Source organism: Electrona antarctica, assembly GCF_951216825.1.
Source record: "Electrona antarctica genome assembly, chromosome: 17".
Classification (NCBI taxonomy): domain Eukaryota; kingdom Metazoa; phylum Chordata; class Actinopteri; order Myctophiformes; family Myctophidae; genus Electrona; species Electrona antarctica.
This window is the reverse complement of record NC_136798.1, coordinates 17,406,112-17,431,493: the sequence shown is the minus strand read 5'-3', so window position 1 is coordinate 17,431,493 and position 25,382 is coordinate 17,406,112. Positions and strand designations below refer to the sequence as shown.

General features: G+C 43.3%; 1 protein-coding gene across 2 annotated transcripts in view; it reads left to right on the top strand.

Annotated features, from left to right (window-relative positions):
• The window catches only part of klhl29 (kelch like family member 29), a 350,051-nt gene that overhangs the window by 119,648 nt on the left and 205,021 nt on the right, over positions 1-25,382 (top strand). Inside the window, exon 1 of one of the 2 annotated variants that reach the window (XM_079527068.1) lies at positions 22,573-22,730. The exons of the other annotated variant lie outside the window; for it this stretch is intronic. Within the exon in view, the coding sequence (XP_079383194.1) occupies positions 22,701-22,730 (30 nt within the window). The 5' untranslated portion in view covers positions 22,573-22,700. Of the gene's footprint in view, positions 1-22,572; positions 22,731-25,382 lie in introns of those variants that run through there. 2 annotated transcript variants of the gene reach the window in all.

Genomic DNA, 25,382 nt, shown 5'->3' with positions numbered 1-25,382 from the left:
ACTTCCCTTTTGCTTCTCCTTATTGGATCTTTCCTCTCTGGGAAAATAGTATGCTACATTCTGGCGCCATACAGTATGCCTGAAGTTTCCATGGAATTTCGTGTGTCACGTCACTAGCATAATTCGGCTTGCCTTGTAAAACAAGAACACCTGTGATATATATCGTGTGTACTGTACATACTGTACATATACAGTATGTACTGTGTATAATGTGCTTTTGTTGCTTGTGACCGCTCTGGAATAGAGCACTGAGGATATTGTCTGCACCCCAGTGTTTCAATTAGTCATACATTAAGTCCGTATCATCTGTTTTCTCAAAAGCAAACATGGCTGCGATGCCGTTTATGTACAAACAGATCCTGTGTCAGATCTCCACAATGGAGTAATGAAAATCAGCGGGGCCTTAAGGGAGCTCATGCTGATTGAACAGTCATTTAGCTAGAGTTTTTTCCCCCACTCTTTCTTTCCTTTAAGATGATGAGACATGGAAAGTTTGGCGTGTTAACGAGAAGCAGCGATGGTGTGCTTATGAAGGGCAAACGCACCAGGGGCTGGAACACTCTGCACCATGTGGGGAGAATTAAGCTTTTCCACTACCAATCAGACAGGGTCCATGCAGGAGTGATGCTAATCAGGGACATAGGGAGTCCGAGTAAGAGAGTGACAATGTGTGCGCGCGCGTGTGTGAGAGAGAGAGAAAGAGAGAGAGAGAGAGAGAGAGAATAATGGAGAAATGGAAAAGGAGGGAAAGAGTGCACCTCTGTCATGGTGCAGCACGCTGTTGAAGTGTCAGAGGAAATGCGCTGGTAAACGGAATCTGTCAGAGCTGTTTTTAACCTATATTTTAAATGACACGGTTGGAAAATGGAAATCATACATCATCTCTACGCAGATTTATCCAAAGTCTCATACCTTTGTCGCACAGTGGGGACTCAGCCGGTTCAGATTATCAACAGAAAATTTGAAAGAAAAATTGTCTGCATGGAAAGCCCTTGGCGGATGTGAAACGCAAGACGATTTCAGTCAAAGGTCAGGGCATCCATCGTGTTTTGCAGTTTGTGCCTCTCTCTGTGTCTCTCTGTGACAGGATGTTCCATAATTGGGGTTCGTCTGATCCAAATCATGTACATACAAGCCCCCCGTGTGCATGTTCCTGTCTACGGGGCCAGTAACTCGGGTGACCTTTTGAATCGATGCTGGAGTGAGTGCTGCACCTGTCCATCTGACAATTGGTCTTCTAACCCCCACTATACCCCTGCAACCCAGCCAAGACTCCCAGTATTCCTCCCTCCTTGTTTAGGCATCCTGGCTTAAGCAAAGCTCAGATTTAATCTGCTTGAGAACAAGAAAAGAAAAAAGAACAGAGGTGGGGGGTCAGGTTTTGTTCTGTAACCAGAAACGTCCCAAAATACGTGCCCAGCCAGGTTCCTGGCAGTGTGGTGGTGAGGTTGTACTGGCTTCTGCGGGGCCTTACAAAGGACTCCATGCATGTTTCTGGCAGAGATCTGGGATAAGAGTGCCTGCTCTCTCCTCTGTGCTCTGCTGCAATGAGTGGGAGGCAATGGAAACCAGCGATCCACACACCACACCGTACCCACATCCCATCAGATCACACCACCTCGGCTCCGTCTACGGCGAGCCTGGCTCCAATGAGACGGCCTGGCGGTCCAATCTAATAAGCGCGGTCATACGATATCACACTCGGATCTCCTCTTGTTTATTGAAAGGAGAGACGCGAGCTCCTCTCCCTTCTGCCGCTCGTGTTCACAATGACGGTGCACTTTGAGAGCGCGCAATTTTGAAAGGACAGGCGAACGCTGCTGTTATTCAATACTGTACATCTGCTCCCGACGTGCAACACTGGGATCTTTGTCTTGCTGGGCTCAGCCTGATTGGCGTCACTGTGCAAACAAAGGTGTATTTACAGTGGAACTGAGAGGGCATGAGCTCACATGCTCGCTGTTGTCCCTTTCTTCTTGTTTTTTTCACGAATTCGAGAAAGAGATAAAGGGTTGAAAATTTCCCCCCTTTATCTCTCTCCCTTTCTCTCATGTTGGAAAATGATTGCTTTCCTCCGTCGCTCTGCAGTGGCTGAAATGATGAAAGTATCCCAGTGTGAGAGACTGCTACTCCCACTTTCTGCTATCATCTTTAGCCTTTATTTCTCTCTCGTTCTCTTCTGTGTCTCTCTCTTGTCATCATCATTGCTGTGGTAGCCATAGACAACCACATACTATTGTAATTGCACTTACTTATGTATCTATTGCTGTGCTTCTGCCCCCACACTTTTCACGTCAAATACTGTGTATAAATGTAATATATACTATATATAATGTAATGCTATATGACAAATCGACCGGCTTCATCAGGAATCATGTGCTTATATTTATCTAAGTGATATGTTTATATTTTGAAGGATATTTAAATTATTAGTGCATTGCACTTTCAAATGTGTGTGGATTGTTTTGATCTACAAAGCCATAACAGTTACAGTTACCACACTTAGAGAGGTTCAAAGGCCGAGGCCCTATGGAGGAAAAACTAATAACACCATACCTCATGGTGGAACTATAACAGCCCAATTTACTCTTTGGACTTTTAAGACAAAAGTGTGGTCAGCGGACCCCCAGTGGTCCTTGCGGGGTACCAGGGGGGCCCCAGCTAAAGTACGTAGTTAATACAGCGTCACAAATAATTTCGACCACTTTAACCATGTTTTATACTGGACACGGTATCCGGACGTAAAATCAAATCCATTCAAGAATAGCTGATGTAAAAGCTATAGCACCTCACTTTATGGCACGCTATGAGCTATTTAGGAAAAATCGTGAAAATGTGTCAAAATATTTTATATTTATATATATATATTATTTTTTGAGTGGTGCTAGCCACCTATGCGGAGCTGTGTGTGTGTGTGTGTGTGTGTGTGTGTGTGTGTGTGTGTGTGTGTGTGTGTGTGTGTGTGTGTGTGTGTGTGTGTGTGTGTGTGTGTGTGTGTGTGTGTGTGTGTGTGTGTGTGGCGCTGGCGGGCGGGCGGGCGGGCGGGCGGGCGCGCGCGCGCGCGCACGGAAGCACATTGTTACATTTTTATATAGTCTGTGGTATGACTCGGTCGGGGACTCGATCCCTGCCCTCCCAATCTCAGGGCAGACAGACAGCTCTAACCACAAGGCAACTGAGCTGGTAATTTATATATGTATAAATGTATACACACACACACACACACAAACGTTTGTGGGAAGGACTATTTTACTATAACAAACCAAAAAAAAACTACCAAAAATCTACCTATGAAACCGTTGAAAGTGTTCAACTCTTGAGTGTTTAACACTTGAGTGCAAAAATAGAAGGGCCTATTTTTACACTCCGATATAAATGAACGCTCCCGATTCCGCTGCGTATCTCTCACCACCCGCCTCTACCTCGTTACCGCCAGTGCTGCTACCCCGCCTCGCCTCCTCAAACACCCTCCCTTGTCTTGGCGGTGGAGGCGTTGATCTCTCGTTCCTTCGCTCCTTGCGTCAGCCTCGCCTGCCTCCTCCTGAGCGTGCGTGTGTGAAATTGGATTGCTGATCCTCCGGCGCTGAGTGGCAGAGATGTAATATGGGATAGCGGCAGAAGCGCACTCTGATGGTGGAGACAGCTGTTATGGGATGCCGAGGGATCACAGATGACAACGCTACGCTCCTCCGGTCCTCGTCTCTTAAAGACCTAGAGGCGCGCTGTGGGGAAATCTCACAAGGCCACACAAAGCAGGGCGTCGGGCGACAAACGCCAAGCACGTTCCGTGGTTGGATTGGAACGCTAGAGGTTGTCATCTACGATTTGATCAAGTCGCAGAGTGACAATCGGTCACCGTCGACACACCTCCCCCCAAGCGTCTTGAAGCGGCCTGTCACCTTTGATTTTCCGCAGATGTTTGCCGTTCCTTCTTAGAGCTCCAAATGCAACACACACACACACACACACACACACACACACACACATACACACACACACACACACACACACACACACACACACACACACACACACACTCCGTCACGGCACATCACCCTCCACTTCCTCATCACAGGGGGTCAGTGGTCCCCATCAGAGGTTCTGTATACTTGTCCTTGTACTTTTACTTGTTCCTCTACTGATTATTGAATACCCTCCGCATCAATCCAAGTTCTGTTCTGTCACCTGAGATTCAACGGTACACAGCAGCTTCTTTAGAACATTTGCAATGTGAAAATAATACAAATTGCTCACCATTGCTATCCCTTTTACAATGTATCTCACTCCCTGGTTTTAGGCTATAGTAACTATTGTACTACACAGGACCACTTGATTGTCAGTATGTATAGTTCATAAAGTTCAGGAATTTGTTTTGGTCAAAGAACGAGAACTGTGTGTGTGTGTGCGTACGTGTGCGCGTGTGACACCCCAGAAGTATGAATAAAAGCTCAACTAACTATAGAAAGCCAGACGAGGGCCTTTGGCCGGCTGCATATCAAATGGCTAGTCTTACACAACCGTCCATAGAGCGTCGCAGTCCCGCCTCCTACCCTGGACCAGGAAATAAAACCCAATGCATTATTCTCATAGACATTTCTTAAAGTATTTATTTAAAGACGGTTACGCCGCGGACAAAGCCAACTCGAGTCGTGACAACTCATGACAACACAAACAATATTTTGGACCAAACAAATAATTACAAAGAAGAAAAACAAAAAAAAAAGTGTTGTAACCTGCCGTTTTTTTCTTCTTTCTAATTATTTGTTTGGTCCAAAATATTGTTTGTGTTGTCATGCGTTGTCACGACTCGAGTTGGCTTTGTAACCGTAACCGTCTTTAAATAAATACTTTAAGAAATGTCTATGAGAATAATGCATTGGGTTTTATTTCCTGGTCCAGGGTAGGAGGCGGGACTGCGACGCTCTATAGGGTCTCGGTTAAACCAGAAAAGTTCAGCCCTCCAGTTCAGGGTTGCGGCTCAACCATCTATGTAATTGAGCACATCAGCAAATGAGCGGATCAGCTCCTAGCCCTTCAAAGGCCCACACTTAGTCCTCCTATTCCCCTTCAAGTGTTAAATGAACTCCCTGCTGAGTCTAGCTGTCTGTATGTCATTTGGTTTTCAGCCGGAAAAAACGGCTCTCTTATCTTGCAACCCACCCCCTCCCCCCCCTTCTGTCTCCTGGTCTCTCTCCCCTCCCCCGATCCCTTTGTCCGTTCTGTTTCACAATAATAAAGCGCAGTGGCATTTTAAAAAGGTCTGCGTGTGGAGGGGGGGGGGAGGGGGTTGACATTCAGAACGCCACCACCTTAAGGTTAACTCTGTGTGAGAGGTGATCGCAAACGCAAGCTTTTAGGGCATCAATCGAGTCACGGAATATCAGATATCGGGGGGAGGGAGGGAAGCTGTGTATAGCGTTCAAGATGCAGAGGTAAACAATACGGCACTCTGCCGCGCGCTATAGCAAATCATTCAGACTTGTCTCACACCTTTTGACACAGAGCTCCGCAGGTACTTCCAGCATCTGTTACACACAACAGTGGACACCCAATTGTGTTGGGTTTATTACGTGCTGGTGAGCTGCCCAGGCTGTATTTGTGCGAATGAATATGCCGTCAAGAAGAGTAATTATGGACGAAGACTTAGAGTTTACTGCCTGGGGTTGAATGTTGAGTCCTGGCAACACAAGGTCATTAGTCGGCTCATTCTTATTTGCCAAATTCCTGAGCTTTCTTTGAAAAATATCCATCGACGGCTTCTGCTCTCCTTGAGGTTTTTGTTGGTTTAGTTCGCCAGGCTTTCCATTTGGGTGCACAGCACCGACATGGACCAGGGCTTCTGAGTTGTTTTCCTTGGAAATAGTGGCAAACAAAAAAATCATTACCCAATTGACTGTGTCCCCCCCCCTCCCCCCCCGCTTCAGCTGGTATCTGGGATGGCCGAGGGCCATGTTTGGTCAGCTTGTACATGGGGCTTCCCATGCGGAACTGGGAACACAGAACATAGAATACATACTGTGGCATGCAAAGCACAGAGGAATGAATGTCAACCAGTGCATGCAAGGGCCACTGAAGTGATGGATGTGATAGCACTGCCATAGCAATGGCATAATTACAACATTGTTAATTACATATCCATATGGCTCTGTCGCTGTAGCCATAGCTACGCTTTATGTAATTGGACGACCTCCATAGTCGTGGTATGAAAGGAACCGTCGCTTAATGCCAGTTTTGTTGAACAATCATTGCTCTGTAATTGGATTTTCTTTTTCTCTCCACTGTTTTCTATTTTCTTTTAAATCTTTTTTTTGTTCAGCTCCTCTCGAAATCATGAGTTGACTACTGCACAAACGTCTGTGTGTTTGTCTACGCTTATTCAGTTATACAGAGCTTGAACTCTTACCTTGTTTTTTTGTGCAGGCAGAGAATAAAAGAGAGCTAGCTTGTTGAGCTCCTCATTGTGATGGACATTTCTTTGGAGTTCAAACAATAATACCTTTTCATTCTGTTCCTCCCACACATACACACATGCTCGCTCGCTCGCTCGCTCTCTGTCTCCCTTCTTACTCGATGGTCTGGCCCGCTATTTTAGTCTTCCCAGTTGCTGTGGGCCTGCCCTGCTCACGGAGCCCGGGGGACCCGCAGCTCACCATTTGAATAATACGCACATAAATAATAGATATATTTTAAAATGCAAATTCTAATGGGGACTTTGGGGGTGACTCAATCATGCAGCGTTTGCGGTTTGACCTTAACCCATTTAGACCTGAGGACGCATGTGTGTCATGTTATAGCTTTAAACCCATTCTGGGCGGGAACCCCTTTTGGTGTTTTAACTAAGCATTATGTTATACTTTAGCTATTGAAAAATAGCAGATCTACAAGCTCATAGCGCGCCACCGAGTGGCGCGCTATGAACTTGTAGGTCTGCTATTTTTGAAAAATCGTAAAAATGCGGCACAAATCTTTGAATATTATATTCTTTCAGAGCGAATGTTTTTTTTATTTCGACGTCAGGCCTGAATGGGTTAACTCTGGCTAACAAATTACCGGCAGCTTGGTGTTTCTCATTAGGCACTGAACGCATCATCACACCGGTGGCGAGCACCCCCGCTGCACCCCCGCTGCCGTGACCACAACCGCTGTATGTGTCACCCCCCCAAAATGTTAGTCCATAATCTTTACAACTTAATACTCATGTGAGTTCTCTGAACCCCATGACAAGTTGGATTGGAGAATAACAGATTAGACGCTGTGCAATTAAATTAGTTGTAACTACCGACAGCGCTGGTCGGTCGCCATGATTGAGAGTCCGGCTGTTTGACGGGAAGTGTGGTTGGACCGCTGTCCGTGGTGCTGATATTGGAGTAGTATTGCAGGAGAAATGCAACTGTTTTTACGCTGTTATTAGTTCCCCCCATTAAATCAGCAGGATGATTCATAGGCTAATTACAAAGACATCAGTAGAGGTGATCGTCAAAGGCAACAGGGAGGGAAGGATAGGGAGTTGGTGGTAGTACCAACATAGCTACTCCCAGTCCAACCTGCTGCCACTCCCCAGCTATTAAAAAAAAGACCCAATAATAGCCCATATTAGGACACAGGTTTTCAAAGTAGGGGCTGTGGTCCCCAGAGGGTCTGCCAGGGGGTGCCAGGGGAGCAATTAGAAAGGGGAAGGAAAAGAAAAAGAGTACATTGTACGGTCTCGTCCATTGACAGAAGAGTCCAAGCAGTCCGAGCATCTTGTGTTATCCTCTTTGTTCTCTAAAAAAAACTCCACTGTCCACTTTGTTTAAAAAAACTCCACTGTCAGTAAAGTCCTTGAAGCCAATGTGTGTTTTTTGTTGTTGTTGTTTCACTGTGTTTTACACCTGGGTGTCCGGCATCATGGGAGCTAAATTGTTTTGGGGAGTCAGTGCTTGCTCGTTATAAATCCTGTCCTGCACACCACCTGTTTTTAAAATGCACATTATGCAGGACGTTGAGTGATTTAAAATGATGCTCACCAAAAAGACTGCAGGCACCTTGCAATAATGACTAGATAATTATCGTTTTATAATCGTGTGGCTCGAAAATTAGGTCCGAATCGGGCTTAGAACCACACAGATCTACATGTAGCATGGGGTCAGGAATGCTATATATACTTCCAAGTGCTAACTATCTGCTGTCCACACACAGCTGCATTTTTGAAAATATCCCTCTTTTTTCGCTTCAATTACAATAATCCTAAGAAAACATATATAGAGCCAGAGCATTATTTCTGTTTAATTACTCTGATAACGATAATGAAGCCATTCTTTAATGAGATTGTATTGCTACTGAGCAGTGGGTGCAATTCGAACAATTGTAATCATCTGTAATCGTTTGCGATATGAGTGATGCCAACAGTTCTTCCGTACTGTAATACAATCAGACTGGTGATAGTCTGCGGGGGGGGGGGGGGGGGGATTTTTCATTTAAACTATAATATGACAGTGTAACCAATGATGAAATTGGTGAGATTAATAAAGATGCACTTGACTGGGTCTTTACATTTCTTGAGGTAATAGATGGCCAGTCTGTTTGAAAAGGCTGAGAATACCGCCATTCGGTTTAGCCTGCACATTTGAACAAAACGTCTGATTAGCACTGTAACTCCTAATATTGAAGATCCAAAGCAATACAGAAGTTACTGGACCTAACCAGATTGGTACTTGAATGTGATTACAATCAGAAGCATAATCTGTTACTGAGAGTAAACCTGGTGAGTTAAATCACAGTACACGAGTGGTTCTTAGAGTGGTCTTTAAGTCAAATTGGCTACTATAGTATCAAAAACAGTTTAACCACATTAACCCTACTGTACATTGGCTATTTGAAGCTGACAACATGTCGCTTTGCAAAGCGTTTCGCGCTCATGGCTGGTTCGATGCCTCTCAGCATCCCAATGTGAGATTAGTAGAGGTCGCCTCCGCACATGCATATTTCATTTATTTGTATTTTATTTTATTATTTTGAGGGCTATACAGCGTCCCTAACTGTTCCGCCTGCCCCTCGGGCCGGCCCTGTTAAATTGCGCTTGTGGACCTGCTATTTTCAAAAGATCTTTTTTTAACAACACACATTTTGTATAGGTATCCGTGGCACAAACTATTTTCTGATGTGGATCCATGGCCACATTTAATTTTAATTTAGACATAAACATCTTTGGGAACCAGTAGATTACATACTTCTTACACAATAAATAGTGCCTCTTAATCTTTAATATACTGTACAGTTCTACAGTATTGTATTATATTTTAATTATCTGGAAGTAAAGCCACACAATGATGATTAACCAAGGCTGTACAGGGTCAGCTAACTACTAGAGATGCTTTATAGTTTTCTGGTGAACTCTTCACTTTATAATTACGACACTATATAATTTCTAACAACCCTGTAGCAATAAGCCTCGGGAAAATAAGGTTGCTTCACTTAGTAATTGCTCGGTAATGAAGTTGTCGATTTATTTTTTTGGATGATGCAGGGTAATTAAATTGCAGCATCTGCAGACAGGTGTATGTATACACAATTATCTTTGAGTACCATAACTCATAAACAGCATTACAATTTCCCCACAACATTGCCATTCCTGTGAGCTTTATGATGGGTCTGTTAGGGGTGATGTCGGCAGTGTTGTGTTTTGGTGCCGCAACTGATCTCTACCAGTGTGTGTTATCTTTGCTTCAGTAGGTTGGCTGATCTCTACCAGTGTGTGTTATCTTTGCTTCAGTAGGTTGGCTGATCTCTACCAGTGTGTGTTATCTTTGCTTCAGTAGGTTGGCTGGTGATCTCTACCAGTGTATGTTATCTTTGCTTCAGTATGTTGGCTGGTGTAATTCAGCCCTGCTATCCACTGGTCAGGTCAGGAGGTATCTGAGGGCTGTCATTCAGATGGAAAGATACACACACACACACACACACACACACACACACACACACACACACACACACACACACACACACACACACACACACACACACACACACACACACACACACACACACACACACACACACACACACACACAGAGAGAGAGAGAGAGAGGAGGCAGAACTAGAGATGGGGGTGACAGAGCGAGAAGGGTTAACGTGGGGAAGTGAGAGTTGGTCCAGTTATTTGACACAATTTAAGGCCGCCAGCCTCCAAGTGCTCCAACATTGACATCTTCTGTTCATTTGATCCATCACTAGTGGTAATACTGTGAGCTATAAATGTCAGCCAAGTTTGAGTCATATTTCCATTCGGTTTCAAAGGAAGAAAAGTTTGCCAGGCCAAAATCCCGGGAGCCGGAGATTATGTGTTAGCTAGGGATGTCCCAATCACGCTTTTTTTGCTACAGATCCAATTCTGATCATTTTAAAATGACATGATCGGCCCCGATTTCCGATCACGTGATCAGATCGTGACAACCCTGTAGTTTTAGCCCCACTGGCATACAGTATATCTCAAAATCTAACTGGCGGATCGCCATGAAATCTGCTAAGCACATTTACTGGGCTTCTTAGTCTTGTTAAGGGTTGATTTATGGGAACCCTTGCACCGTCACATCTTACAGTAAGTGTCTCCGGAATGACACGTTGTACATTCGAGGAGGATATAAAGAGGACCCCTCTCAAGGTCAAATTGAAATTAGAACCATTTCATCATGATGTGTTAGGAGGAGTACTAGCATCTGAATGAGCAATAAATATTGTCAAACGCCGGTGAAGCACAATCAGTATTCAGTGCGTGCGTGTGTTATTTTTAGGGACAGGATTTATTACAGACTTGTTTTGTTGCTGCCGGTGCTGCGTTAATATGTTAACGGCTGCAGATCTGTGTCTGGCCCCTTCCAGTGATGAGCCAAACTGAACCGCTTCCCTTTTCTGCTACAGAGCCATGCTGTAGCATACCTCACCAGACACACACATGCACACATGCACACATGCACACATGCAAGTACGCACGCACGCACGCACGCACGCACGCACGCAGCACGCACACACGCTCGCACGCACGCACGCACGCACACTGAATACAGCAACTAGTTTTTTTCATTTCATATGAAGGTCGAGGATCAGAGCTACAAAATTATCAGATGTCACTTTGCATATTTTGACCATAATGTATGATTCTGAAAACTATCATTGAGAGAAAAGGGCCTCAAAAGTTTAGACAAGGATTTTCACACTTTCTCGGCTCAAAATAAATGCTTTGGATTCCTATATTTAGTTAATACCCAACAAATGAATAATTGTGGATTTAATGACCACCCCATGCATTTAATTTGAATCATACAATAATTGTTTACTTCACATGTGAGCTCTGATTTGGCGGTCAATTGTAACTTTTTTGTTGATTTAATTCCCAGCAATACTTTAATGATCTTTCATCAGTCTGAAACTTTAAACCACAAACAGCTGCACTCCCTTCTGTTTTACAACAATAGTAATCAAACGAAACAAAATATGTTTTGTTTTCACTAATGTTTGGCCAGCTGCCTATCCCAGAAATAACTGCATTTGAATAACTGGAGGAGTGCAAGGTGAGACAAGGTAGGAGGCAGTAGATCTCGAGGAAAAGGAAATTGAGAGATTTTGAAAAGATTTGAACGTTTTCACCTTCTGTATAATGACTAAAATAGGGATGCCAGAGTGAACATATTTAAGCTTTATTTATACTTAGCGAAGCAATGTGTTTGCCCAACTGAGACACACATTATTGGAAAGCCAGCTACGTTTGGCAAGTGTATACTATCGTCTCTCCTGAGGTCATTATTCAATATTCAGATGGGCTCCAAGACAAGCAACAGATGCTCATCTCCACTCAATGGGCATTCTCAGCCTCACACGGTCAAGGACTTGTATTGTTCACTTGCCGCCGTTGCCGGGCTAAAAGTATTTAATTGCATTTCAATAGGAATCCACGTCTGGTCCACTTGACCGCAGAGAAAATTTACAGATTTTTACCAAGCCTATAACCCACTTTGTATTAGACATTGTGTTGATGTGCAAAAGTCATTGATGGTAATGCAAGTCTGCTAGTCCAATTCTCTTTTGGCTTCTAGCATTAAATCAGATACTGTGGAACAATCAAACTGAAAATGGGCTGAATTATTATCTCTAGCTTTGTGCACCATAATGGAGGTTATTGTTATCTTGCTGCCACGTTTGTCCACCAACTTGCAAATTGAGCATTGAATCCTGAGCAGATCGGCCATGTTTTATTATATATATTTTTTCTTCTGCAGTGAATAGCAGAGATTCAAACGGGAGGGCCTGTGTTTCAGGCCAGAATGATTACATCGACAAGGTTAGCAATGAAACCGTACAAAATATCAAATGAGCCTTTTCTGTTTGATGACAGCCACTGGCTTGAATCATGAAGTTTATACTGTCTGCGGTCGACATTGATAGAGGAGCCAAACACTGAGGTTCAGCAAGGTCAGCACAACCTCTTAAAGTTTGTTTTCCTTCCTCACAATAGTCTCGCGTAGCCAGACAACTATCCGAATGCTTTATAGAGTCTGGAACTAGACCTCCCTAAATCCGAGTAAAGAAGCTGCCATTTCCATTCACGAAAATATATTTTAAAATATCTTTACATTTTATTTTTTTATTTAAATTTCTGCTAATCAGCAAGCTATATATGCTTAGATGATTTATATTTATTTTAGGATAAATGTGCGCGACTGTAAAGACGAAGCGGATGTGGGGAGGAGTCTCCACTTCCGCTTTATAGCTTACTCATGATAGAGCTTCCGTTGCTTCAGACTGTATGACGGAAGCATTTGAAATTTGTGAGAGGAAGTCTGGCCACGCAAGACTATCCTCACAAGCGCAAGATGTGTGACGATTTGCTGAGACACATAGCAGTCACCATTTGAACTGTCCAATGGATCAAGGATGGATACTGAAAACTAAAACATTTACATCAACAATAATGTTGGATAACATGTGACTTGCTGTAACAATCATACCCCTTAGAATTTTTATTTCCCCCTGTCTTTAGCTGTTTCGTAGCATTATGATAAAATAAGTCGGTAACTTTTGTCAGATCAGTTACAAAAAACTTTCATATGTTTACAAATGAATTTGCCAACACATAATTATTCATATTAATAAATCGCATTATTATTATTAGTAGTAGTTGATTTCATTAAAATACTAAAATGAACATTCTTAAGGACAAACAAGAAATGTTTCAGGTATATTAAGAACAATAATTTGTCACATTTAATGGATGGAGCTGAAGAGGAGTAGTGCTGTTGTCATTTTCTTTTTTGGTCATTGTTTTGTTTTCTTTGGATGAGTAATTTGGATGAAGCTGAAGAGGAGTAGTGCTGTTGTTTTTTTGTATTGTCTTTTTTTGGTTATTGTTTTGCTTTCTTTATATCAGTAATTGTCTTGTAATGTTCATTGTTGTTTCTTTGTATATTTGTATTGTCATTTGTGTGGAAAAAGGAAAATAAATACATTGTTGGGAAAAAAATACTAAATGAGGAGATGCGCAGATGTCTTGCCTGATGTTTACAACACAGTTCACTACCTGAACTCCATCCTCGTTTGGACCAAAGACAAGTAGTTCCGGTTTGCCATAAATAAGTATTTAGACGTCGACACTTTAACGACGCTTTAACCCATTAAAACCAGCAAGCATCTGTGTCATATTAGCTTTTAGCTGTCTATTGTCTGTCGAGTGGAAACCTCATACATACAAGTATGTCCAAAACTGTTACTTTTCAATAACTGTTAGAGTAGTAGTAGACATAGTTCGAATGGTGATTAATCATTATTAATTATATTTTAAGCTGTGATTAATCTGATTAAAGATTTTAATCATTATTTTGACAGCCCAACAAGAACCTTGCTGGAGCCCGTATATTTTTGTTTCCGACAGTTTGGTTCATTATGCTTTCTTCAGCGCATAATGAATATTCGTTGTCCTGTCATGTTTGTAACTGCTCTGGCTACTTACGGCGTAATTATTCAGTGGCAGAACTGTACTTTGACCTTTTATCCCAACATACATACTGTAGGGAAGCTCCTTGTTCATTTCCTTTCATAATAGCTAATTCCGCTAATAAAGATCCTCCTGTCTCCATTTCACCTGACTTTCAATTCAGGTGCCCTTCAAAGATCTAGGTTGGAGCATCATTACCAGGTAATGATATATTTTTACTTTCTGCTGAAGGCACACACACTTTCAATTTATTCTTCTCAAGGATGGGAAGGAAAACATTAATATGTATTGCGTGCAAATGTGAGGAGAAAACCCTAATAGTTGTTTTAATTCAAATCATTTACATTTGTGTTGAGCTGGGTGAGAAATGTGACCAGAAATCTCTGGATATGTGACCTGCATACTTTTCCTGCTAAATGAGACATGTTAAATGATGGTGCCAGAGGGGAAAATGGGTATTTTCAAGCGGCACACACTGTTCCGATCATTGCAGATAACCACGCTGCAAGGGGTGGGGACCTAATTTAAGGGCTATTTACCATACACGGGCACTTTCAATGGGGCTGCAAATGGAGGAAGAAAACCGTGGAAGAGAAGATTTTCCTTAAATCAAAAAGTAACGCACAAACATCATCATTTATGTTCCAAGGTGTGCAACGACACCTGTAATTAATAATTAATCGGTCTCGCACATCGGGACATCGTGAAAATCTGACATAAAGCAACGCTTAACGTAGTACATTAGTAATGTAAGAGTAACATTAGACACTATGGAATAGACATTATTCAGACAATAGACTAAACCACACACCGCAGTGCAGACATTTATGTCTCACCACTTAATAGCTAGGTAGTAAGTATTTAGGTGGTAGCACCCACACGTTACGACCTAATGCACCTTTGTTGGAACACTAATTAGTTCCACTACTAACATTTTACTAACATTTCATTTGGTCCCAGGGCACTCAGGGTTAGAAGGGAATGAGAAGGTGGACCTATTAGTAAAGTGACGTTTAGGCAGATAAGTAGATGTGCAGTTGCCCCTGGGGAGGGTGGAACTTACCCGCTAGTGGATGAAGTAAAGAAGGTTTAATAAGGGAGTAGCAAGCAGGATGCATGGGAGAAGGAGGATAAGGGGAGGCATTAGTACTTGGTGCAGCCTAAAGTGTGTTAGTACTGCTCTAACACTGCATCGCGCAGAGATGCAGTAAAGCATATGTAGATTGAGGCTGGGAAGAACTTGTTTTTAATAGGGAAACATGAAACAGGTACCCAGGGGGCAAAGGGGGTTGACCTGCATTTGTCATAACATACAAAGTTGTCCACCAGAAATAATATCTATGACCCCATAGGATCACAACCTATATGGACAACTCGGCCAATTTTGTTGCGAAAGTCCAATATGGCCGCCCCCAATATTAGCCCCTATAAGTTATAATGGGGGGTGAATAGGGCCAAATTTTAAACTGAGAGATATTTCCACGAAACTTCTCAGGTTGATCAATGATATGAATACGAACATTTTTTGTATTGCAAGTTTCCATGAAATCCAATATGGCCGCCACAATATGGCCGCCACAATATTAGCACCAAGAAAATAGGTTTTGGCTCTAACTTCTGAACCAGATGAGCTAGAAATGCAAACTCGGTGTCTATTTCATGGTTTCTGACCATGAGAGACTCAATGGAATACCTATTTTTATTATTGGGTGTGTCTGGACCCTTGTGCATATTTACAAGATGGTGGCTACCCGAAATAGTGCTTTACCATGATTTCTACCATGATTGTTGACTGTTTTGGCAAACACAAGCAATATTAATCCATTGGCTAAGATTCATGGCACAGAAGGAACATATTTTCTTGAGCTTGCATATTGTCAAAATGGCTGCAAACATGAAAAAGAAAAGACATTACATTTCCTGTCAGATCCTATTACCCAGGGGGGCAAACCACCCCTTTTTGGATACCTGCATTTGCCATAACATCAAAGGTTGTCCACCAGAAATATCTATGACCCAATAGAATCACAACCTATATGGACACACCGGTCAATTTATTTGCTGGAAATCCAATATGGCCACCACAATATTAGCCCCCATTAGCCTATAATGCGGGTGAATAGGGCAACATTTTTAACTGAGTGATATTTCCACGAAACTTCACAGGTTGATCAATGATATGAATACCATAATGGTTTGTATTGGATAAGTTTCCATGATATCCAATATGGCCACCACAATACAGAAAGACATCCCTCTGGCTGTATTTTGGTTTTGTTCTACTGTTTCTGTTGGCATTTCCTCTGTTTATGTTGACAATCATCCCTGGCAGGGACGTGCATCGCCAAGCCGGACATCCCTTCACTGAGTATGGATGGTCTCTCAGTGATGGTCCCCTGTCCATCTAGAGCCAGCCTGGCCTATGCCAGAAAATCTGTTCATGTGCCAGGGACTGGAGACAAGATGCAGCAGGAGCTTCACTCCATTCCTGACTGGGGATGCATCACCATTATCTTGGACTCTGGCTGACATCCTGTCATGAAAGGACACGATGAGAGAGATCAATGTCCCTGGACAGCCAAACTTGCCAGGGATCTGCCACAGGCCCTCACGGTTGACTGTGTGAAAGGCCTTGGTGAGGTCGACAAACACCATATAGAGACCCTTCTGCTCTCTGCACTTTTCTTGCAGCTGGCAAATGGAAAAGATCATGTTACAGGTACCTCTTGCCTCCGTGGAAACCACATTGGGATCCAGGGACAACATTCTCAGCATGGCTGATTAGCCGGTTGAGGATGATTCTTGCTAAGATCTTTACTGTGATGTTCAGGACTCAGGAGGGCTATATCATGATGGTTATCGCAGTATGCCCTGTCCCCTTTCCTCTTGTAAACATGCACTATGGATGCGTCCTTGAAGTCTTGAGGGACTTCCCCCTATCCAGATTACCTGGTACAGGTGCCATGCCTCCATTATTGTAGATGTCTGCGGGCAACCCATCACCTCCTGGTGCCTTTCCAGAAGTGGGTTGTTGGAGTGCTTTCACTGTCTCTGCACTGGGGGGGGGGGGTCAGCCAGATCAGCTTTGATTGGCAGCTGGGGTATCGTGGCAATATCCTCTTCGGAAATTGAGGACTCTCTGTTTAAGACCTCACTGAAGTGCTCTTCCCAGTGTGCTAGGATGTCACTCTTGTCAGTGAGCAGGACACTTGTCAGAGGAGCGGACTGGAGTTGAGCCAGTGGTTTTGGGCCCATAAAGAGCACACAGAATGATGCATGCATCTGAGACATTCCCAGTCAGGAATGGAGTGAAGCTCCTGCTGCATCTTGTCTCCAGTCCCTGGCACATGAACAGATTTTCTGGCAGCCTTTGATACAGCTACATGATATTGTCTTGTTCATTGACATAGGCCAGGCTGGCTCTGTAGATGGACAGGGGACTGCATTCCCGTCACTGAGAGACCATCCATACTCAGTGAAGGAAGGGATGTCCGGCTTTGCGATGCACATCCCTGCCAGGGATGATTGTCAACATAAACAGAGGAAATGCCAACAAACAGTAGAACAAAACCAAAATACAGCCAGAGGGATGTCTTTCTGCAAAGAAACACCCCAGAACAATAATATCTTTCGTGGTTAGAAACCATGAGTTTGTATTTATAGCTCATCTGGTTCAGAATTTAGAGCCAAACCTATTTTCTGGGTGATAGTATTGTGGTGGCCATATTGGATATCATGGAAACTTCCAATACAAACCATTATGGTATTCATACCATTGATCAACCTGTGAAGTTTCGTGGAAATATCCCTCAGTTAAAAATGTTGCCCTATTCACCCGCATTATAGGCTAATGGGGGCTAATATTGTGGTGGCCATATTGGATTTCCAGCAAAGAAATGGACCGGTGTGTCCATATAGGTTGTGATTCTATTGGGTCATAGATATTTCTGGTGGACAACCTTTGATGTTATGGCAAATGCAGGTATCCAAAAAGGGGTGGTTTGCCCCCCTGGGTAATAGGATCTGACAGGAAATGTAATGTCTTTTCTTTTTCATGTTTGCAGCCATTTTGACAATATGCAAGCTCAAGAAAATATGTTCCTTCTGTGCCATGAATCTTAGCCAATGGATTAATATTGCTTGTGTTTGCCAAAACAGTCAACTATCATCGTAGAAATCATGGTAAAGCACTATTTAGGGTAGCCACCATCTTGTAAATATACACAATAAGGGTCCAGACACACCCAATAATAAAAATAGGTATTCCATTGAGTCTCTCATGGTCAGAAACCATGAAATAGACACCGAGTTTGCATTTCTAGCTCATCTGGTTCAGAAGTTAGAGCCAAAACCTATTTTCTTGGTGCTAATATTGTGGCGGCCATATTGGATTTAATGGAAACTTGCAATACAAAAAATGTTCGTATTCATATCATTGATCAACCTGAGAAGTTTCGTGGAAATATCTCTCAGTTTAAAATTTTGCCCTATTCACCCCCCATTATAACTAATAGCGGCTAATATTGGGGGCGGCCATATTGGACTTTCGCAACAAAATTGACCGAGTTGTCCATATAGGTTGTGATCCTATGGGGTCATAGATATTATTTCTGGTGGACAACTTTGTATGTTATGACAAATGCAGGTTTCCTAAAAAAAGGGTGGTTTGCCCCCTGGGTAAGGGCTATGTCCTGAACGGACTGGCCCCCTCCTACATCATCGACCTCCCTCCATCCCCCCCTCCATTAGGACCCTCAGGTCAGCAGACAGGCGACTCTTAGAAGTCCCACCAACAAAAAATAGGCTCAGGGGGGCGACCGTGCCTTTGCTGTCGCAGCCTATACACTGTGGAACAGCATTCCCCTCGATGTTAGGTCTGTAACCCTATGGTATATACAGGGGGATTGTTCCTTTAACTGTGTTGGTGGGCTGAGCGCACCGACGAGGAGTATTATGGGATAGCTTGTTTTAACTTTCGGTTCTGGTGTAGAGGGAAGCGGTCGCGCTTTTCAGAGGAAGAGATATATTATTTTGTTTGTTTGCTACGGACAGTTGATACAGAATTAGAACCTTGGCCGATCATGTTTGTTCTTTTGAATTATTATTTTTATTTATTAAATCACCAGTTCTGCAACACAGACACAGACTTTTTCTTTATAGCATAGAAAGGATTACTCCGGAGAGCAGAGACACGGTGGTTATAGGTCTGCTCCCTCCTTTGAGACTTTTAAATCACGACTTAAAACATTTTTCACAAGCCTTTGAATCCCTCTGATGATCCTGCACATTTTTGTTGATAGGAAATGTTTGCCTTGCTGCTCTTTCATTCATTCATGTTTTTTTCTATGGCTTGAGTACTATAACTGTGTGTTGTTTTAACCTTTATGGTCTTATACTGGTGTATTGTATTGTACTGTATTGTATTGTTTTCTCTGACCTGTGAGGCACGTTGGTACAATGAGAGTTGTTTTTAAATGTGCTATACAAATACATTTGTTTTGATATGTCAGTGTGGGCAGCCAGAAACAGTAAAACGTGTTTCTAGAGTGCAGTAATTATAACACAGAAAGACATGTCTATTCATAAGGATGACAGAGCAGAAGTGGAGGCTTTTTCTGTTTTTTTCGTGTTTGGCCACAGTGAGAACTAGAAAAAGTGCCCCTCGGGGCACAGGTCTCCACCAGGGCAGGTCAGGTTGTGGCCTCCTGGTGGCGCTATAATAGGCCAATGTGAAAAGGTTGCCATTTCTTCATACGCCTTTGATGGCAATTGGATGATTTGAGGCATTTTGTTCCAAAAATGTGTTTTGCAAAAATCAAGCTGTTGGTGGCGCTATAACAGGCCAATGTGAAAAGGGTGGGATATATTCCTCAGCCTAGTAAGAAAATGCGTTCATGATTTGAGGCTTTTGTTCAAAACGGGGCAATCTTGCAAACTGTGAAAGCCAATTATAGCCAATTAGGATGGAATATGAAATATCGGACAGATCGGACTTGAGCACATGACCATAGAGATACTGTGTAACGATTTGTGAGATTTTTGGACAGAATCTGGAGGAGTAATATCAAAAAATGTGTTTTACAAAAGTCAAAGGTTTGTCCTTGGCCTCTAGGGAGTGTGCATGGAACGTTTCACGCAGATCGGTGCAGTTTCAGGTAAAAAATGTGAAAAGCTGCCTCACGGTGGCGCTATAACAGGCCGTTCTGGAAAATGTGGGGCAGAGGTTCATCGTTGGCATCCAGGGAGTGTGTGTGCAAAGTTTGGCATCGACCGGGTTAACGGTGCCGGAGATTAGCTGGTAACAGACGGACGGAAGGACGGACGGACACACACACACACACACACACACACACTTGCTTATGGCAGTCCATCGATGTCGATGATGACGTTGCTCCAAATATAGTTCATGGGATGATTATTGTTGTGTCTGTCGTCTGTGCATAGCCAGGTGGCTGTTCAGACCGATGCGTGATCCGCAGACTTTGTCACAGGAGGGGCAGGGGAAGGCAGCAGTGGTGGTCGGTGGACCTTTGGCACGTTGGTGCCTCTGTGCACGCCGCTGTACTCTCCTCTCTGTGAGCTTCTCCTGAAGATGAGTGATTCCCTTGTGACAGGTAGAGCTCCAGGTGTGGCGATCAACAGCCAGGGACTCTAGTGCTGGAGGTTTGATATCACATTTCTTCAAGAGGGTTTTGATGTGGTCCTTGTACCTCTTTTTTGGACCCCCAGCAGCCCTTTGACCGGCTTGAAGCTGGCCATACAGGATCTGTCGGGGTAGGCGGTGGGCTGGCATACGGATCACATGCCCGACCCATCTGAGGTGTTTTTGGCCAAGGAGTGCTGTAATGCTCGGTGTGTTGGTCCGGTCGTATATTTCAATGTACGGCACCCTGTCGGCCCAGGTCAGACCCAGGATCCTTTGGAGGCAGAAGATGTGGAAAGCCTCTAGACAATTTATGTGCCTCTGGTAGGGTGTCCAGGTTTCCGAGCTGTAGAGCAGTGTGGAGAGGCAGACTGCCTTGTACACAGCTGCCTTAGTGGAGATGGTGAGGTTCCTGTTCTGGAAGACCCTGGACCTTAGCCTACCAAAGGCAGTAGAGGCCAGGCTGATGCGTGCCTGGACGTCATCGTCTATGGTGCAGGATGGTGACAGAGTGCTACCGAGGTAGGTGAAGTGAGGGACGATGGCACGATGAGGAAATGCAGAGTGCCTGGTGGCACTATAATAGGCCAATGTGAAAAGGGTGCCATTTCTTCATACGCCTTTAATGGCAATTGGATGATTTGAGGCATTTTGTTCCAAAAATGTGTTTTGCAAAAATCAACCTGTTGGTGGCGCTATAACAGGCCAATGTGAAAAGGGTTCCTCAGCCTAGTAAGAAAATGTGTGAAAGATTTCACGTACATTGCATGCTGCGTTCATGATTTGAGGCTTTTGTTCAAAACGGGGCAATCTTGCAAACTGTGAAAGCCAATTATAGCCAATTAGGATGGAATATGAAATATCGGACAGATCCGACTTGAGCACATGACCATAGAGATACTGTGTAATGATTTGTGAGATTTTTGGACAGAATCTGGAGGAATAATATCAAAAAATGTGTTTTACAAAAGTCGGCCTCCTGGTGGCGCTATAAAAGGCAGATGCGGAAAATGCAGGTCAAAGGTTTGTCCTTGGCCTCTAGGGAGTGTGCATGCTGCAACGTTTCACGCAGATCAGTGCAGTTTTAGGTAAAACATGTGAAAAGTTGCCTCATGGTGGCGCTATAACAGGCCGTTCTGGAAAATGTGGGGCAGAGGTTCATCGTTGGCATCCAGGGAGTGTGTGTGCAAAGTTTGGCATCGACCGGGTTAACGGTGCCGGAGATTAGCTGGTAACAGACGGACGGAAGGAAGGACGGACGGACACACACACACACGGACACACACACACACGGACGGAGTGCAAAACATACTCTCTCCCCATGCCTTCGGCCTGGTGGAGACAAACATACTCTCTCCCCATGCCTTCGGCCTGGTGGAGACAATCATGGATTGATCAAAGGCAGTATACTGCCGTTCCCAGTGGTGGAAAAAAGTACTAAGATTTCTTACTTAAGTAAAAGTATCAATACTGTAATTACTTCGTTACAAATAAAAGTCTGCTGTTCAAAATTTACTTGAGTAAAAGTACTGGTTTCAAACTTGTACTTAAAGGACCAAAAGTAATAGTATAAAAATATTTTGAAAATGGCTGATCTACAAGCTCACAATGCATCGCATCGCAGCGCATTGTGAGCTTGTAGATCGGCTATTTTCAAATGGCCGAAATGTATAGGGCTGAAGTGGTTACTGTATGTCTTGTACTAATAATCAAAATCTACAAAGTAACTAGTAACTAAAGTTTTCAAATAAATGTAATAATATTGTAAATAATATTTGCTCTAGTGGAGTAGAAGTAAAAGCACTGGAAATTGGAAATACTCAAGTAAAGTACAAATACCTCAAAATTGTACTTAAGTAAATGTACATAATGGTAGTTACTTTCCACCACTCGCAGTTCCTGCAGTGGTGACTGGAAAGATCTAGGTGAATAAACCACCAGACCAGTAGATGGCAGTAATACGCCTCGTGGAGCCCACCACACTGCCAGGCATATAAAATAAGAGGAAGAAGAAGAATACTGGTATCAGGAAGTAGCTTGTTTACTTTAAACAGAGCAGCAACGCTGAGAGGCTATGCTGCAGGCAGGATTCTAATGTTTATTTCCCTTTTTATGGAACCAGCTGTAAGTAATTAAGTGTTAGAATTACTAAAGTCTTTACCTGTATGTTTGGAACTTCTGTTTGATATATAAATTGGATACATTTTAGACATGTTATTATTGCTAGTGGATGCTATATTGTTAGCAGCATATAGCATGGCAATACTGTCTGCAAAGGCTCTGAATTGTGGTGAAAACTTGTTGGTCATAATATTTGCATTTGTAGTGGTGCCTCTAATTCCTATTTAAATTCAGTTCTTATCTGAAGAACCATATAAGAAACATGTTAATTCACATTGCCAATGTGATGCTTGCCAAATGTCAATACTTTTCATAGTAAACCTGCCAATTACACACCTGCCTTTACCCTGGAGGTTTACAGTGGATATGAGTTTCGCTGCATTTTTAACTTGGTAGTTGGTACACTTAACACTTTACACTCTCAGAGTTAAATAACTCAGGAGGTCCTCATGATATGTACTATGGTATTATAACACTCTTGTCAAGGTAGTGAAAATGAGATACAGGGGTAAATACAGAGGCAGTAAAGATAAAAGATGCTTAACTGTAGTTCAATGACACAAGACCAAGGCATGCAGTAATATTAGATAATAAATGCCATAACTGTGCTATAGCAGCAGCTATGTCAAGGCATTACATTGTTAATTCAAGGAATGTCCTCTGGTTGTACTTTTGTTCGACCGATGCGTGGGGACTCGGGCAGTAAAAGGGGCACGGTGCTTAATCAAAGCCATAATCCTAGATGAGCACCGGAATGGGACTTGTGTCTAAACGTGGAGCGAGTGTTGTCATTTTTTTCCCCAGCGCGTTTAGGCTTATGAGGTCAGCCAGCTCACTGTATCAGCCAGGGGTAACGATGTGTGCTAAACTATCAGCGCCCTGTCTCTCTCTCTCCTTTTCCCTCTTACTCATCATTTCATCTTATTGCAGCTCCTGTGATTGCCTTCATCTCCTTGATGCATTTCTTTCTTTCACTTACATATTTCATCGTCTCTATCTCTCTCTTTCTTTCTCATGCAGATGCGGTCATTACCACCCCCCTCCCCACCCCCCTTCATTCACTTCTGCTCACCCACGTCACGTCCCTTTTGCGCTCCTCTCTGGCTGATGAGCCTGCTGTTTCATCCTCGTATGCAGCATAATATAATGTACTTTAGTACAAGTGTTGTACTGTACTGTACGTTTAGTCGTGTTTGTGGGTTTTTTTTGGGGGGGGGGGGTTATAAGTGGTCATGATTATTTACTGCCAGTGACTTTGAGTGCACGGCTGCACGCTTTCAAACTACTGTCCCACTTTGTAAATCCTGTAAATGTTGGTCACAGCGGTGAACAGAGACCGGCTGTGGGTTGGAAGAATTGGCGTGGCTGGAGGCTCTTTAACTCAGAGATATGAGAGGATACGTGTGAGATGCAGCCAGCTAGCTGTTGGTAGCAGGGGGGCATGTTCTGGCAGTGATGATTTAACATCAAGTTGGTATTATATCTGCTCCAAGGGGTAAAAAAACAAACCAAAAAACAAACCAAATTGCAGACCAATTATGGCTTCTTCATTGCTGTATTATCAAGCCCTGCATGCAAATATAATCATGCAGTGAAACTGTTATGGAAGCTATCGCTGCTATTAAAGTTTATTTGACAGTGATGATAGAGGGTTCCACATACTGTTGAAGTGCTAGACATTTTGGCCCTTCTGAATGCCTCACCCAGGCCCCCTCGCATCCAGCCAGAGTTATGGCATACTTGACTTAGAAGAGACTTGGTCGCAAATGAGAAATGAGGACCCTTCCTTTTGTTTCCGCTCTCTTATATACGGCCTCATTTCATCGACTTAACGACCTCATTTAAACGGGCCTAATGACTCTTACTAATGTCCGGGCATAGCTGAGAGATTGTGGCTTATTCTCATGAGCAGTGTCCTCTGCATGGTTATTGTATATCTCCATTATGAGGCCTGGTCTCTGTGGAAAACACAGCCTATTTATTGTGCTCTCTCAGATTGCAAAAAATGTTTCTGTTTGGTGTTACCGTGTCCAGGTTGTAATTTCTAGGGCATGAGAAAGGGCATCTTATTTAGCTGTGAAAGGTTTCAGTCTGATGGATATCAGATTTTGATGCCATTGACTGTGGCCATTTGTATTCCTACAGTTCGACTTTGCAAATCAGAGGCTCGAAATGTATTATCATAAACCAATTTCATTGTATTTTTCTACATATCTCACTCATTTGAGGGGTTTTGGCTCCCAGCGGCACAGCCTTAGATAGACAAATTGAGTGCTGGAAAGGTCAATCTACCGCCAACGCATAATTTAAAGTCAGCCCCTCAAAATTCACCAAGAATATATTATATAAGGGAGAACCATTAACTCGGCACTTCTGGATATGTTAGTGTCTATTAGCCATCTCTCTTTGTCTTATCCATGTGACACTTGGTAATGGGTTGACTGTGTCGTGCAACCATAGAGCGTGTGATAGTTTCCATTAAAGATGAGCGCACAACAACCAAGCACTTGGCACCACCAACCCGAATCAATTCAAATAAGGGACGACTTGTGGCGTCAACACAGATCAATATTCAGACAAGGGCTTCCTGATGCGGTCATTACCGCCATAGGAGGAGGCCATTATGGGAAGCCCAGCTTGTCAAATGTATAACAT